The sequence below is a fragment of the Equus przewalskii genome, chromosome 2, assembly GCF_037783145.1.
Source record: "Equus przewalskii isolate Varuska chromosome 2, EquPr2, whole genome shotgun sequence".
Classification (NCBI taxonomy): domain Eukaryota; kingdom Metazoa; phylum Chordata; class Mammalia; order Perissodactyla; family Equidae; genus Equus; species Equus przewalskii.
The window spans coordinates 113,549,106-113,565,451 of record NC_091832.1 but is presented as its reverse complement, the minus strand read 5'-3'; the positions used below and the strand labels follow the sequence as shown (position 1 = coordinate 113,565,451).

The 16,346-nt window shown below is 36.2% G+C and overlaps 1 protein-coding gene across 8 annotated transcripts in view; it reads right to left on the bottom strand.

The window, feature by feature from the left end:
- Positions 1-16,346, bottom strand: part of ZGRF1 (zinc finger GRF-type containing 1) — a 71,180-nt gene that overhangs the window by 27,952 nt on the left and 26,882 nt on the right. For 6 of the 8 annotated variants that reach the window (XR_011537279.1, XM_070609365.1, XM_070609367.1 and 3 more), the window contains 8 exons: positions 15,216-15,318; positions 15,028-15,125; positions 10,333-10,456; positions 9,159-9,211; positions 7,494-7,632; positions 6,810-6,994; positions 5,381-5,577; positions 4,141-4,280 (listed from right to left, as the gene is read on the bottom strand). Coding sequence is in view for 7 of the 8 variants with exons in the window: in XM_070609365.1 (XP_070465466.1) it covers positions 4,141-4,280; positions 5,381-5,577; positions 6,810-6,994; positions 7,494-7,632; positions 9,159-9,211; positions 10,333-10,456; positions 15,028-15,125; positions 15,216-15,318 (1,039 nt within the window). In the remaining variant the exon portion in view is untranslated. Of the gene's footprint in view, positions 1-4,140; positions 4,281-5,380; positions 5,578-6,809; positions 6,995-7,493; positions 7,633-8,555; positions 9,212-10,305; positions 10,457-15,027; positions 15,126-15,215; positions 15,319-16,346 lie in introns of all 8 variants that reach the window. The other 2 variants (XM_070609371.1, XM_070609369.1) reach the window with 2 other exon arrangements.

Below are 16,346 nucleotides of genomic sequence, written 5' to 3'. Positions count from 1 at the left end.
TTTTATAGCTACATCAGACTTACCCAAGGTAGAATATTAGTCTAAAAAGATGCTCTGCCATATAATGGTTTCCATGCTCAAATAAAGTTGGCAATCATGGACAGAATACAAGTTCTCTTGTCTATGGCCATACCACCCTGAACTTGCCCAATCTCGTCTGGTCTCAGAAGCTAAGCAGGGTTTGGCCTGGTTAGCACTCGGATGGGAGAATACAAGTTCTCTAAATGGACGTCTAATTGACTGACGCTTCAGATTAATGAGTGTTCTCCTTTCTTTCTGTATAACGGGCCTACCCATCTCCACAGTATAGTGAGCACTGACGGCTAGCAGGCTACTTCCAGAATACCTGTGCACTATTTCTACCACCAGTTGAATTTATACTTACAAAAAGTCAATTGTATTTATTCTAAAACTTATTTATACCACAGTTGTATTTGTTATTATAATTATATAACTTAACATGTATTATTTGAACCATATGAGTATGAAGAAAAAATCGTTTTAAGAAAACTCAAGTGAATAATTTAGAAAGACTAAATTAAGATTTGCTAAAAGAAAAAACAAAAAAGAAAAACCACCACCACAAAACCTGCTAGGACCTAGAGTTTATATGTAACCAAACTATCATTCAAATATGAATATATAATAAAAATATTCTCAGACATTGAAGGCTTCGGGAGGTTTACTATACAAAGACCTACATTCCAAACAGTTTTTGATGAAATACATAAACAAGAGAGAAAAATCCAGGAGCTGCTAAAAGAAATACATGAAATAAAGGTAATTAAATACTTTGCACATATTTGTAGTCATCTTTTAAAAAGTAGTTGCATCCAAAAAAATGATAGAAAATAAATCCATACTAACCCAAAATTTACATTTTAGAATTGTGCTACTTAAAGCAGCCTGCCCTGAACAGTTTGTTAGTGGTCTGCAACCAGAAGCTCGTGCTAGAATGTAATTCAACAAATCATAATGCCTCCTTCATTCAAGAGTCTTGCTGCAAACAAAACAAGAGAAAACAAAGCAAAACACAACTGAACAGTCTGCTTAGCGACACAAACGCTTTGCATTTAGGGAGCAGCTCCTCACCTCCTTCTGGGAACCAGTACCAGTTTGTGGACCAGACCAGCCTGCAGACCACCTTTGAGAAGCACTAGTCTAGATAACATCAACGTGCTGGGGGTGGGGAGAGTGAAGGAAGAGGTCAAAGGGGGAAAACAAGCCATGTGAGTACTTTCTAAGTTCTTGTCTTATTGCAGGGTAAGATTTAACTAACAATTTTTTTAAAAAACGAAAGGATTAAAAAGATCATAGATAAAGTGGGATAAACAGAAATAACTTAAGATCGTAGAAAAATACCCAAGTATATCTATTATTATAATAAATTTAACTATTGGACTTATTCCATTTGTCAGTCAAATTTTTAAAATTCAGACATAAGCTGTTTATAAGGGACACACCTATAATACAAGATACACACAAAGCTGGAATGAAAAGATTGGAAGACTTATTGAGCAAACACTAGTCAAAACAAACCTCACAGAGCTATATTAATAACTAGATTTTAAGAAAAGACTATTATAAGAGATGGAGAGTCTCTAAATAATGATAAAAGTTTCAAGAAGCTAATAGCAATTTAAAATATATATGCACCTAATAAAATAACCTCAATATATAAGATCCAAAAAGTAATAAAATAGCAGGGAGAAAGCATACCATGGATGAAGCTACAGTAATTAAAACAGTGTAGAACTGGCACAATGATAAACAAACTGAACAACAATATAAAATTAATGACTCCAGAAACAGACCTATACTATTTTGAACTTGGTTATATGACAGAGGTAGAATTTCAATTCAAGAGGGAAAGAGAGATTAATCAATAAAAAATTATTATTCTAGCAAAACTGTTAATTAAAGAGAAAAAGATGAAATTGGGTCCATATCTCATACCATGTACAAAAAAACTCCAAAGGGATTGAAGATTTTCTCATGTACTATGCCATTACGAAAACCTTAAAAAACTCTAAAGAAGTAAAAAAAAATGTAAAAAACAAAACTTTATGACAATTAGTAGAAAATATAGGTGAATAATTTTAGACCTTAGCATAGGGAAAGATTTTTAAAATAAGACACAAAAAGCAATATAAAAAGAAAAAAAGACTAATAAATCTGACTATATTAAAAAATAATTCTTGTTTATCTAAAGATACCTTAAAGTAAGTGAAAAGACATGATACAAACTGGGAGCAGACAGTCAAAATACATATGATCAACAAACAATTAACATGAAGAATATACAAGAACTATAAATAAGATCACAAACAACACAACAGTAAAATGGGTAAGAAGGAGTACATAGCTAACAAACACATGAAGCGCTGTTTAACATCACTGGTGAGCACAGAATTGCAAACTAAAACCACCATGAGACCCTTCACACGCATTTGAGTAGGCGGAGCCACATGACAGCAGGAGTACACACTGATGTAACCGCTGTAGAAAGCAGTTTGGCACTACAGCCTAAATCTGTATGGGGCATTTTCCCAGCCTGTAACACAGCATTTTCATTCCTAGGATTATATCTGAAAGAAACTCTTGCACATCTACAAGAGAGTATAAGAAGATTCAGAGCATACTGTTCCCAATGGCAAAATGCGGAAACCAAAATGACCATCAATGGAAGAGTGAATGAATGAACTGTGGCATATTCACAAAATAAAGTGTTAGACAGAAATCCAAACAAGTAATCTAGACTCTAGGTTTTAGACCAACATCAATAATACGTATATATTGCAGCAATATACTATTAAGTGAAAAAGATAAATTCCAAAAGATTACATCTAGAATTATATCATTTTAGTAACGTTAAAAAATAACTAAAAACAACATGACTAACAATAATGTACAACTGAAATTTCACAGGGTTGTAAACTATCATAATCTTAATAAAAAGAAAAAAAGGGTGATTACACACATGTGTGTGGTGATAGATTGTAATTAGTCTTTGGGGGGGTGAACACGATGTAATCTACACAGAATTTGAAATATATTACGATGTACACCTGAAAGTTATATAATGTTATAATCCAATGTTACTGCAATAAAAATTTTTAAAAATTAAAGAAAGAAAGAAAGAAATAACTAAAAACTGGGGCCGGCCTCGTGGCATGGTGGTTAAGTTCACGTACTCCGCTTCGGTGGCCTGGGGTTCAAAGGTTCGGACCCTGGTCACAGACCTACACACCACTTATCAAGCCATGCTGTGGAGGCATCCCACACACAAAATAGAGGAAGACTGGCACAGATGTTAGCTCAGGGACAGTCTTCCTCAAGCAAAAAGAGGAGGCTTGGCAGCAGATGTTAGCTCAGGGCCAATCTTCCTCACAAAAAACCAAAAAACCTAAAAACTTAAAATTTGAAACACGATCTTGGAAATTCATTTATATACACCTCTATACAAAGGAAAGCAAGATGTTAATGAACACAGGGATCAAAATGCTAACTACCTTACGTTAGGAGAGACCATCAGTGGGGTTACTTTATATTAAATTCAGGCAGCTATAAAGGTACTGAATTTTGCCTTGGTTTGTGGACTCACACTTATATCATTTAAAATAACTAATTAAATAACTAAAGCAAACTAGGTAAAGATCAATGGCAAGAGTAGGTCATGAAACCAGAGATAATGATTAACCTAAATTAGTGTACTTAAGGTCCTTGGAAAAAGAATTTTTTAAGGATTTTACTTTCAAATATACAAAATTTGGGGTCCAGTGTCATCAAAGTGTGCAGACAATGACAGCAGTTATCAATAAACTCATTACATCTTCAGTTTATTTTTGATATTGGTCAAAGTACAGTTGAATCAATATACTGATTTATATGATGCCAAGAACTTACTGTGACTTTTTAAATAAAATTAAAGTTTTTGGTAGCCTTTAGTAAAGTTTCTTAAGAAGATAAAATTTTAAAAAGTGCTTTTTACAAATAGTCTAATTAATTATACAGTAATTAACAATATATACTATTAAACCGTACTTTAAAAAAATCTCTTCAATAGAAAGAATTTACAGAGCTGTATATAACTGAGATACAAGGCTAGACTCAGTCAACAACATGATCAGATCAACTTACCTTTGCTATAAGTTGAAGAAATTTCCTTCCGACTCAGCTTAAGATAGAGTTTGCTTTTAGATTCACTATAAAATTCAGGATTTACAGTAGAAAACTTCTTTAGTTTGCCATACCGTTTTCTTTGAAAATCAAATCCCTTTCTGCAAAATGAATAAAAAACAAAAATAACTTTGAATATTAAGATACAAACTTTTTTATTGAGATATAATTGACATATAACATTGTTTCCTGTGTACAACATTATGATTCGATATATGTATACATTGTGAAGTGATCACCACAATAAGTCTAGTTAACATCCATCACCACACAGTTACAAATTTTTTTTCTTATGATAATAACTTTTAAGATCTACTCTCTTAGCAACTTTCGATACACAACACAGTATTACTAACTATAGCCACCATGCTCCACATTACATCCCTATGACTTATTTATTTTATAATGGAAGTTTGAAGGTACAAATTTTTTTTTAAATTTTAAAATACAGCACAAAAAGAAAAACAGGGTGTATGTTATATAATTTCATACATGTATACAAAATAAAGATGTACTGTGTCAAAGGAAGAAAACAGCAACCCTGATATAATGATCATTAGTTTTAAAAAAGATAGAGACAGGAAAGTATCTAAAAGATAGAGTACCTCAGTTTCTATAATTGTAAAATTGGAATAATAAATTATCCCTATTATTTCCATATCTTATAGATTATGAAGATGAACTGAAAAAATAAATATAAAGTGCTTGGAAGAGTCCCTGGCATATACAAGCTCCTAATAAATGTTGTTATTATTAAATTAGCATGCAAATGCTCATTATATTTACTCTTTTGGGTAATCCCACTTTTATAAGACATATTTCCAAATAGCAGCATTCTATTATCCTATAAACTGTGTAGTTCAGGCTTGTGAAGGACAACTACCTATTATCCTGCACTGATTAAAAACTATTCTTGTGGTTTGTTCAATAGGGTTTCACTTAGGATTGTGGCTATATACAAAAATTGTTAGAAAAATAGTATTCCTGCCAGTTACCCTGACATTGCTGACACTTCTTGATGTTTAGAGGGGGCCAAAAACAGCTCTAGGGGATTATTCCCATTTTAGAATTATAAAAACAGAGGTACTCTATCTTTGAGATACTTTTCCTATCTCAATCTCTTTTAAAACTGATGATAATTCTGTGAGGTTACTATTTTCTGATATAATTAGAGGCAATTATTTGGTACCATACAACATACCTCACCAAAAGCTGGCATTCCTCATAGAGGGGTATCTTTTGACTTCTTAAGTACAAGCCAATACTCTTTATATCAGTTAAAACCACGCTAGGTAGAGATTCTTCCTGTGTTAAATATCCTGGGGTCACTTCTTCAAGCCACTTGAAAAATTTACATCGGTCAGCTTTGGCTCCATCACAGGTATAAAAGAGGCGACCCTAAGGGGAAAAAGATAGAAAAATTTAGTAAGAAAAATAATGTTTTTATTTTTTACTGTTTTTATATTATGTATGTCAAGACGTTTATAAAGGCTGCTTGGCATTAATGTACTCCAATAAATTAGTCACTACACAACTTAATCTTCTTAATTAATTTAAACAATAAATTAAAATTTAAAACCACCTTCTTTTCCACTTATTTTCTCTTTATCAAAAAATTACATTATTCTGAGAATATAAGCTTATTTGAAAAATAAAATTCACTGTTTTTCTGATTTAAAATGTTCACTATAGACAACTGAAAGCTGCCCAGAAACAACCAGCAGGAACACCTTTTCCATTTCTTTCCAGCCTTTTCTCTCATTCACACAAGTGTGCATGAGCACACACATGAGGATACACACAAGTATAGTTTTTTTACAACAAAACTCAGATAACAACACATTTTCTACTCTATAACCTAACCCTTATACCCGACAACATACTATGAGTATGACAACCAAGTCATCAAATAATCTTAAAAAGAAAAGAAGACTTAGTGACTCTATAATATTTGATTCTATGATTATATCATTTATGAATTCTCGCTTTTGACAATTAAATTTAAATCCAAATTTACATACTCAACTAATGATGATGTAGAATGCTGCAAACAATGGAAGAAAATTCTATTATTATGAATGAACGTACAGTCTTACAAATCAGTACAAACCATCGATCAATATATATTTTACTAACTTGACTTCTCAGCAATAAAAATTAAATCAGCATCCTTTTCTATTCCCCTGGCCTTATCTGTTACTGGTACTGGGGATCACACAGTAGAGTAGTTTCAACCTTCACTTCCTTCAGACTCATCTCTGCATTCTCTAAGCCCTCAGGCTGGGATATGATCCTTTCTCAGTGTTCTCACTGTGACTTGGGAATATCCCTCCTACTTTATCCATTACAGTATTATATAAAAGTTCCTTTAGTGTATCTCTCTCCATCTACTACTACACAATAAGTTCCTAAGCAACATGAAGGTTAATCATTTTTCTATCTTCAAACACAGATCATCTTTCAATAACAATTTATTGAGAGTTTACTATACGTCAGCTACTAACTGCTCAAGTAGAAGGCTCCTAATCAAGACTCACTCTTTAACTAAGCTTGTCATCAAGCAATAGGTACCTAACTTTTCATAAGACAAGTATTTGCTGGGGCAACGAGAGGGGAAGAGGAAACAATACCTTATTTGGACCTTCCTTTTTAACCATGACAAGTTTTGCAGGTTGATGATGGTGGCAGGATGGCACATTATTTTCCACATTTTTCAGTTTCTCTCTTTTTGATGACGTGTAAAATGATATGTCAACTTTTGAAAGAGCTTTGTGCAACCTTTGTGCTAATCCAAACAGCAATATATTTAGATGTTCTATAAAAAAGAGAAAGATAGATACAGATGAAAATTAAATACAAAATAATTCTGTTTGTATCACATATGTGCTGTTTGTTAGCTAAATTTGAAAACCTTTTAACAGAGTAAACCACAACCTAATAAAAATATCCATTTTTAAAAGGAAGTTTTGCCCTTGTGCAATAAAACAAACCATCAAAACTAATTATGCACCATACTTAAAATTTCCTACTTAACTTAACAAAACCATTTGTAACACTTACAGCTTAAAAAAAATGAAAAACTATAACTTGAAAAAGATAATACTATCATTTCCCACTTTTAAAACTCAATTTTGATCCGAAACTAGAATATAACTTACTGTCAAAAACTGGAGCAAACACAAGGAAAAGAACAAATCTCAAGTAGATAATTTAATATGAAAATTCACAATATAAGATATTACACTTTCTCACAGCAATACTACTTATATTAGGCAGCGATCAACCATAATAAAATGAAAAGATAACAGTCATACCTATGAGACAAGATGAAAAAATCTGTTTGTAATGAGCAGATGACTGAAAAACAGCTGGTATGTGAATCTGCCGTTGGGGAAGATAAGCAGATTTTATTTTCTGCCCACTTGGGAAGCATAGCTCAGAGCTATTTATTTCCTGAAATGGAATAATTCAAGTCATTATAATAACTCCAGAAAAATACTGTTTACTAATGAGTGAATTATTTTCTATACACATGTTTAAGAAAATAAACTTTCCTTTCGATTTCCAGAATCCTTGAAAATCATTTTCTAACTTTAAGTGAGAAACCAAATAGGGCAAGAATGACTCTGCATGGCACTATTAATCATAAATAAGACTGACTTTTCTTTGTTTTTTAAAGATTGGCACCTGAGCTAACAACTGTTGCCAATCTTCTTTTTTTTTTTCTGCTTTTTCTCCCCAAATCCTCCCAGTACATAGTTGTATATTCTAGTTGTGGGTCTTTCTGGTTGTGCTATGTGGGACGCTGCCTCAGCGTGGCCTGACAAGCAGTGCCACGGCCGCACCCAGGATGTGAACCGGCGAAACCCTGGGCCGCCAAAGCGGAGTGCTCGAACTTAACCGCTCAGCCACGTGGCGGCCCCCTAGACTGACTTTTCCTGTGTGCCACTCAATTAGTTGTTAAATACTTTTTGCTAGGAAAAACTTAACTCATATGAATGGATCTCTATTTCTGGTTACAACTATAATAAGAATTGTTCACAACCAATATGTAGTAAGATGTACCTTTACCCAAATAATGATCTGATCAGCAAAACAGAGCCAACAGTGAAGAATGGAAACAATTACAGAATTGTAGTAGTGGAAGTGGTGGTGGACACAGTCAGAGCTGTAATTTATTAAATACCTATTGAGTGCCAGAGACTGCACCAGACACCCTCACTCAAATACGTAATTTCACTTAATCTTCACAACTACTAGGAAAGATTTTAAGTTAAAGAAGATGTGACTGTAGCTTGATTTTGGTAATGCTCTTGCTGAAATTCTGACAATAACTATTGGAAACAACGCACTGAGACATTGGTACCTTTTCTCACCTGTAAATCTCCTGTTTCACTGTAGATGGAGCAGGCAGACTTTCCTAACACACTTTGAATTTCCTCAGTCTTAAAAATCTGCTTTAAATTCAGAGAAAGTGCTTCCCTTCTGGAAGCCAAATCCTGGTTGCTAGACTCCTGCTGCTGTTGGTGAAGCACGCCTCTCATCATTTGCAGATGCACGGGGCCTACAGAGCGCCCACTCACAGCACCACCCTGTCTCTCACCCGCGTCACTAAAGCGCATCCCGGGAACAGCCACAGCAAAGAAGCCATCTGTCACTTTCTTATCAACTCTACTTGGAGTAGTCAAGCTGCCTTGGGGTACATTCTGATATTTCAGCCACTTGCTTTGAGTATTTATATTATCGAGAAGTGAAACATCCCCTGGAGTCACTTCCCTAGATTTTTTAGAGGAGGAAGTTTCACTGTGGTCCTCAGGCCCAAGGCTAAAAGAAAGAACCGCTGACGCGTGACACAGGTTGAACATGAGGGAACCAGAAGACTCTCGCCTGTCACCGTCGATCCCATGTGAACAAGAATCTAAGTCAAGTTGCCCATCAGCAGGTGGCAAGGTAACAAGTGGAACTCGGGTTCTACTTACTAAAGGCAGCCTTTGAAGGTTCTCATTCTCCAGAGAACTGGATTTTCTCATTACTGGAAAAAAAAAAAAAGGTGATCACCCAGGCTCTAGAAAACAGTGGCTATCTATACAAAAATGCAAAAAGTACCAACTTGCCTTGCAAAAAAAAGCAAACAAAATTTTATTTCCTTTTTTAAAACAAACAAAAAATTTACTAGTTTTAGTCTCAAAAAAATAAAGATTACAAAGCTTTAATTAATACACTCTGACACTTTTTTAAAGTTGACGAATTTGAAATTCTCTTTTCTTCTCCCCCTTAGCTAAGGATTTCCTGCCCCACCCCGCCCCCCCAATTACTACATTATATTTACATAACACTTAAGTTCTCAAAGTACTTTACAGCCAAAACGGGATTCATCTTTCTCATTTTACAGATGAGATTACCAAGGCCTAGAGGTAACAGGACCAGCAATTAGCAGAGTCAGGACGAGAACCCAAAACTAGCTTTTTCTTCTCAACTTTATATTCCCTCCCCAGAGACTGAAGTTCATGGTTCATTTACTTGACCATGTGATTGTAACTTCCTCTATATATTTATTACACTCATGAATTAATATGTTGACCTTCAGAGTAAAAATGATTTTTAGCTTTATTTTGATCTATTTCAAATTGACTTAATTTTGATCTATTTGATTTATTTTGGTATGTGAGAAGAATTCAATTCTGGTAAACATCTTATGGCAGATTTTGGCTGAGTTTTATAATTCCTTCTATCTGTCAGCTGCGTTAGTAATAGATATATTCTTAAAAATGCAAAAGCAATAATATTTGTTGAATAAATGAATGAATAACATCGCATGGGAACAATATAAGCTTAAAATTTTTATCTGACAATGCTACGGTTCCCTATTTTATAATAATGTACCCTCTGGACAGAGTTTCTATTTTGTTGGAAATAAACTCTGGAGACCACCAGGGAAGGCAGCAGAGCAGTAGGTAAGCCAATGGTATTCTTTTATAAAGTCTTAGGTCGTAATTCTAACAAGTCAATCAAGCAACACTGACAGAAAATTAAAACCTGGTTCCAAAATATTTTTAGTAACAATCTCTCAAATAAAAAACTTCATTTTACGCAGACAGACAGATATTAGAGCAATATGGTAACAACTGCCTAAGTTGAGAGAGTGAAGATCACCAGGTGAAGTTCTTGCTTTCAGGGACTCCTCAGAGAATTTTGGCATGACGTCTTCATCTCTTGAGTTCAAAGAAAAAGTAGAAACAGGACTTGATGTTGAGATCTTTTGTTCTGGTGATGTCACCTATCCAGAAAGAAGAAACAAAGCTATAGATCAGAATCTTCTTAGTGCATTTTCTCCCTCACTTTGAATGAATTCTAGTAATCTATATTGTAAAAACAATGCTTTCAAGCAGATTACGTAGAGCTATAGTGGGGCAAAGATTCTTCCAAAAGGCACAGGATAGAATAAACTCATTTAAATATTTTTTTAAATTTTTTTTTTGAGGAAGATTAGCCCTGAGCTAACATCTGCTGCCAATCCTCCTCGTTTTTTGCTGAGGAAGCCTGGCCCTGAGCTAACATCCGTGCCCATCTTTCTCTACTTTATAGGTGGGATGCCTACAACAGCATGGCTTGACAAGCGATGCCATGTCCGCACCCGGGATCCGAATCAGCAAACCCTGGGCCACCGGAGTGGAACCTGTGAACTTAACCGCTGTGCTACTGGGCCAGCCCCCAGAATAAACCATTTAAATCAATAATAATAGAAAGTGAAATGCAGAACACAAAGCCTGTTGGATTTATTTGAAATGGGCCACATTCTGATTTGGATTGATCTGGGTTATGGGGATGTGGTCCTGAAGATCAATTTCCAGTCTAAGGGGCTCGGGCTAAATGAGACCTCACATTTAGAAGCTGTGAAGGTAAAACTTCCTGCAGACCCAAGGACTGAACAACTCTCTCTTATGTCCTCAGGTCTAGGGTTTATCTATAGTTGACCTAAACTTCAAGACATTGCTCCCAAATGCAATGAACTTTTTTGATATATTCCAGACCTGACCAGTCATATTATTCACTATGTTATTCTCCTTAGAATAGTACTTAATTTTGTTGCTGCTTCTAGAAATTAATCACCTTAAAAATCTAATATGATGATCACATTTAATACACATATTTGGATGAGAATAGAATAAAAGAATTCAAGTTTGGAAGAATACACACCAAACTGTCAAGAGTGGTTTCTAATGGGGGTGGGATACGGGGGAAAGGTTTTTTTATTTTTTTATTTTTTTTTTTTTTTATTTTTAAAGATTTTTGTTTTTCCCTTTTTCTCCCCAAAGCCCCCTGGTACATAGTTGTGTATTCTTCGTTGCGGGTTCTTCTAGCTGTGGCATGTGGGACGCTGCCTCAGCGTGGTCTGATGAGCAGTGCCATGTCCGCGCCCAGGATTCGAACCAACGAAACACTGGGCCGCCTGCAGCGGAGCGCGCGAACTTAACCACTCGGCCACGGGGCCAGCCCCCGGGGGAAAGGTTTTTACGTGTAACGTCGTACTCTTCTGAATGGTTTGAACTTAAGACGTGTTTGTGTATTTTTTTTTGAGTAAGTCACAATACAGATAAAAAGTTTATATATAAATTTTAAAACATTTTCTTGACTAGCCACTTGGTTCCAGGTGCTGTGCTAGGAGCTAAGGATGAGACGATGAATACCCATGGTCCCTGCACTCAAGGAATTCAGTCTAGTAGAAGAAACGACGAAACAAATGGGAAATTACAATTCAATCATCACGTAATAATAGTTTTGCTCTATTATCGATTCTTACTGTGTGCCCAGGACTCTTCCAAGAACTTTCTATTTTTTAACTAATTCGATCCTTACCACAACCATATGAGGTGGTACTCTCATTTTCATTTTACAAGTGAGGGAACTGAGAAACAGAGCAGTTAAGCAATTAAATTTTTTAAATCCATCCAGCTTATAAGCATCAGAGTTGGGATTCAAACCTAGGCAGTCTAGACTGTATTGCCCCGTCAATAAAAATAACAACAGGCAATCGTTATTGAGTGTTACACCCTCTCCGCACAGCACAGTCTCTACAAACCTGCCAGAGTACTCTCTCAATGTAAACTCCATCATTTCCCTCCTCTCTTTACAACTCCAATGGTTCCCAGTCTCTCCCAGAGAACTAGAAGGCTCCTACCATGTCCCTGGAGCCACCCTGCAAGATCAGGCCCCTCACTTCCTCTCTGCCCTCACTTCTCACCTCTCCCTTCACTCCTTCACTCACTCCATGGCAACCTCCAGGCTGTTCTACAAACTGGCCAGCATTCTCCTACCTCAAAACCTTTGCACTTGCTGTGCCCTGGGCCTGGAATGCTCTTCCTCCAGATATCTGTATGGCTCTCTCTCGCTTCATTCAGTTCTCTACTCCAACGTCATGCTACCAGAGAGGGCTTACTTTACATGTACAAACTAGAACTCCACACCCATCTGCACCCTCTACCCCCACACAGCTGCAGGTTCTCCACAGCACTCACAACCCTCTGAGGCACTATATGCTGACTTGTTCACTGTCTGTCTCCTTTCACTAGAATGTAAGTTCCACAAGGGCAAGTCCTCACCTGCTCATTCACAGGCCAACCTCTAGCACCAAGAACAGTGCAGCCCATGGTAGTAGCTTAAAAAATATTTAATAAATGAGTGACTAACAGACTGACTAAATACGCTAATCTTTCTAGGGAGTTTTCCACACACACTGACTCCACTTTCTTACCTCTCACTCACTACTTAATACACCCTAAACCAGTTTCTACCCTCACTGTTTCATTGATACTGCTCTTGACAAGGTCACGAACGACCTCCAAATCGCCAGATGGCCATGTTTCAGTCTCATTTTATTGGATGTCTCCACAATAACTGACATAACTTACCCTCTCCCCTTCCCAATTCTTGAGGATGGTATATAACACACTCCTCTCCCACACTTTCTTTAAATCCATTTTCAGAGCTGTAAATTTTTCTACGTGCCAGTGACTATACACACGTCTCCTCTGAACCAGACCCATGTACCCAGCTTCTTACTTAACATCTCTCCTTCACTGTCTCACAGGCACTCCTTCTCTGTTCCTATATACTCACCAAACCTGTTCCTCCCTGCTGTGGTCTGAATTGTGTCCCCCTAAAATTCATATGTTGAGCCCTAACACCGAGTGTGACTGAATTTGGAGGCAGGGCCTTTAAGAGGTAATAAAGACTAAATGAGGTCCTAAGACTGGGGCCCTGATCTGACAGAATTAGTGTCCTTATAAGATGAGAGGTCTCTCTCTCTTTTTCTCCATGTGAACACACCCAGCAAAGGCCATGTGAGGACATAGTGAGAAGGCAGCCATCTGCAAGCCAGGAAGAGTCCTCACCAGAAACCAAATTGGCCAGAACCTTGATCTTGGACTTCTAGCCTCCAGAATTGTGACAAAATAAATTTGTTGGGTCAGCACCTATCCTATGGGATTTTCCTATGGCAACCCTAGTAGACTAACATTCCATCCTACTCCACTCAGTGCAAACCACCTCAGGCCACACAACGGTTAAGTTCGAAAGCCAGGAGTCTTTTTCCTCCCTGTCCTTCACCCCACTCTCTCTACACCCAATCCAGCAACATCCATGCTGCTACCTCCCAAATTTATCTGAAACTTATTTATCAACTCTGCTGCACTTTCACTGCACGGTCCCTACTTCAAGTCACTACCATCTGAGGCTCCTCTTAACTGGTTTCCCCGCTTCTGCGGCAGTGCCCATCCCATTGAATCCATCCTCCACACAGCAGCCAGCAAAACCTTTTACAAATGTAAATTAAGTCAGGTGACTTCCTGCTGAAAACCCTTCAGTCACTTCCCAGTGAAACAGAGAACAACATCAAAGCTCTTCACCCGACCTGCAGGACTCTTCTGTCTGGTCCCGCTCACTTTTCCATCTCATTTAATTGCCACTTTCCGTGTCACTCATCACTAGCTGGCTGCTCTGGCCTTCTTTCACGTTCTCACCCAACCCTTTCCAATCTTAGGGTATTTACACTTGTTTCTCTGCATGTTATGTTCTTCCCTCACTGCTGCCATAGCTGCAGGAACCTTCCTAATCACCCACAAGGCAGATTTCCCCTGTGATTTCAGAGTACTTTCACAGCTTTCCTACAGTGCAATTTCTTCTCTTGATAAATATCTCTCTCCCCCTGCTGGCCTTAAAAGGCAGAGATCATACCTGTTTTGTCCATCACTCTGCACCCAAGTCTCACAAGTTCCTGACCTATAGAAGGCATTCAATAAGTACTGTTGAATTCCTATTTACTCGTGAATTTTATATTTCACAGTAAAATTTCATTGTCTATTTCACACACGTTCCACACATTTCTCATTAAGAGTATATCTTGGTATTGCATATCATTTGTTACTATTGCTGGGACTCTTTTTCTATTATATTTTCTAACTGATTTAGGAAAACTATTAATTTTTCAATTTTATCTTGTTTTCAGCTCCTTTACAAAGTTCTTAAACTTCTTATTTTTACTTGATTCTTCTAACTCTATTTCTTCCTTTCTAATTATGCATGTTCTTCATTTCATGTCATATTGCAAAAATCAAGATATCTTCGAATAACAAAGAAGATAGCAGTATTTGCATTTTGTTATTTATTCTAACAGAAATTACGCTGCCATTTCATCACTAAAATAATATTAGTTGTTGATAAACTTTCTTGATCCATTTTGAAAAATCATCCAGTTTCAAGATTTTTATCTTTTCAGTTTTTGATAGATTCCTTTCTTATAAGACTACCAAAATTTTTCACTCTCAACTGTTAAAACTTTGTTTATTATACCTTATTTGCTTTCCATGAAGTCCTTTCTGCTGATTTAAAATTATAATCCAAATGATGATATGAACATTCTGAATCTTTAGAAGAGAAATCTAAAATTGCTGTGGGGAAAAAAAGCATGGTCTTTACATAACAGTTTGTTCAATGTCAAATAACTTTTTAATGTTATATTTTACTCACAATTTACTTACAATCATTTTCAATTGAACCCTTATTAGACTCAGCCATCACTTGAAAATTGTCTTCAATGTTAAAGCTAGTACTTCCTTTTGGAAAGTTTTCTTCATCTGGGAACTAGATAACAAAGATCCATTTACCAGTTTATTTAGTAAAAAATAAAACTGTGTGTGCACACCTATATCTTTGTCTATCTGTATGTTTTATTATCTCTCTCTCTCTCTCTCTCTCTCTCTATATATATATAGACACACACACACATACATACAGTTTATGGTTACAACTTGAGAGAGAAAAACAGAAATAAATATGTTATGGAGCCAATTCTATTCAGGGAAAGCAAAGTACATAATTTTCCATCAATTCTTCTGACTCATATTTCTCACATCTTAACATCTTTGAAATAGGGATGTGCTGTAAAAGCGATGGCATTTTTACCTCTCTCTAGCACAGACAACAGTTGTGACATAGTTGTGATTGCCTGCGTTAAGTGCAATTACGTGAAAATTAGTCATACTGTTCATATAATCGCTTAAATATGAGTTTGTGCATTAATATTAGATATGTTAAATAATTTTGCTGTTTAAATGTCTTCAAAAAGATTACACTATGATTTAGCATTGGACAAAAAAGTATGTGTTCACAGAAAGGCAAGAAAACAAACCAGTGTGACACACAATAGAAATCTATGTCCAAACAAGTCTACAAGCCTTCTTTCAAAATAAATATAACATTAAAAATCTAAGTGAAGGTGAAAAAGTTCCAGAGATCTGTTTTATATCATTTTAAATACACTTCACTTTACTGAACTGTACACATAAAATGGTTAATGGCGCTGGCCCGGGGGCGCAGTGGTTAACTTCGCACGTTCCACTTCTCAGTGGTCTGGGGTTTGCCGGTTTGGATCCCGGGTGCGGACATGGCACCACTTGGAACACCACGTCGTGGTAGGTGTCCCACATATAAAGTAGAGGAAGATGGGCACGGATGTTAGCTCAGGGCCAGGCTTCCTTAGCAAAAAAGAGGAGGACCGGCAGTAGTTAGCTCAGGGCTAATCTTCCTCAAAAAAAATTAAAAAATAAAATAAATAAATAAATAAATAAAAATGGTTAAGATATACATAAAATTGCAAATTTTATGTGTTT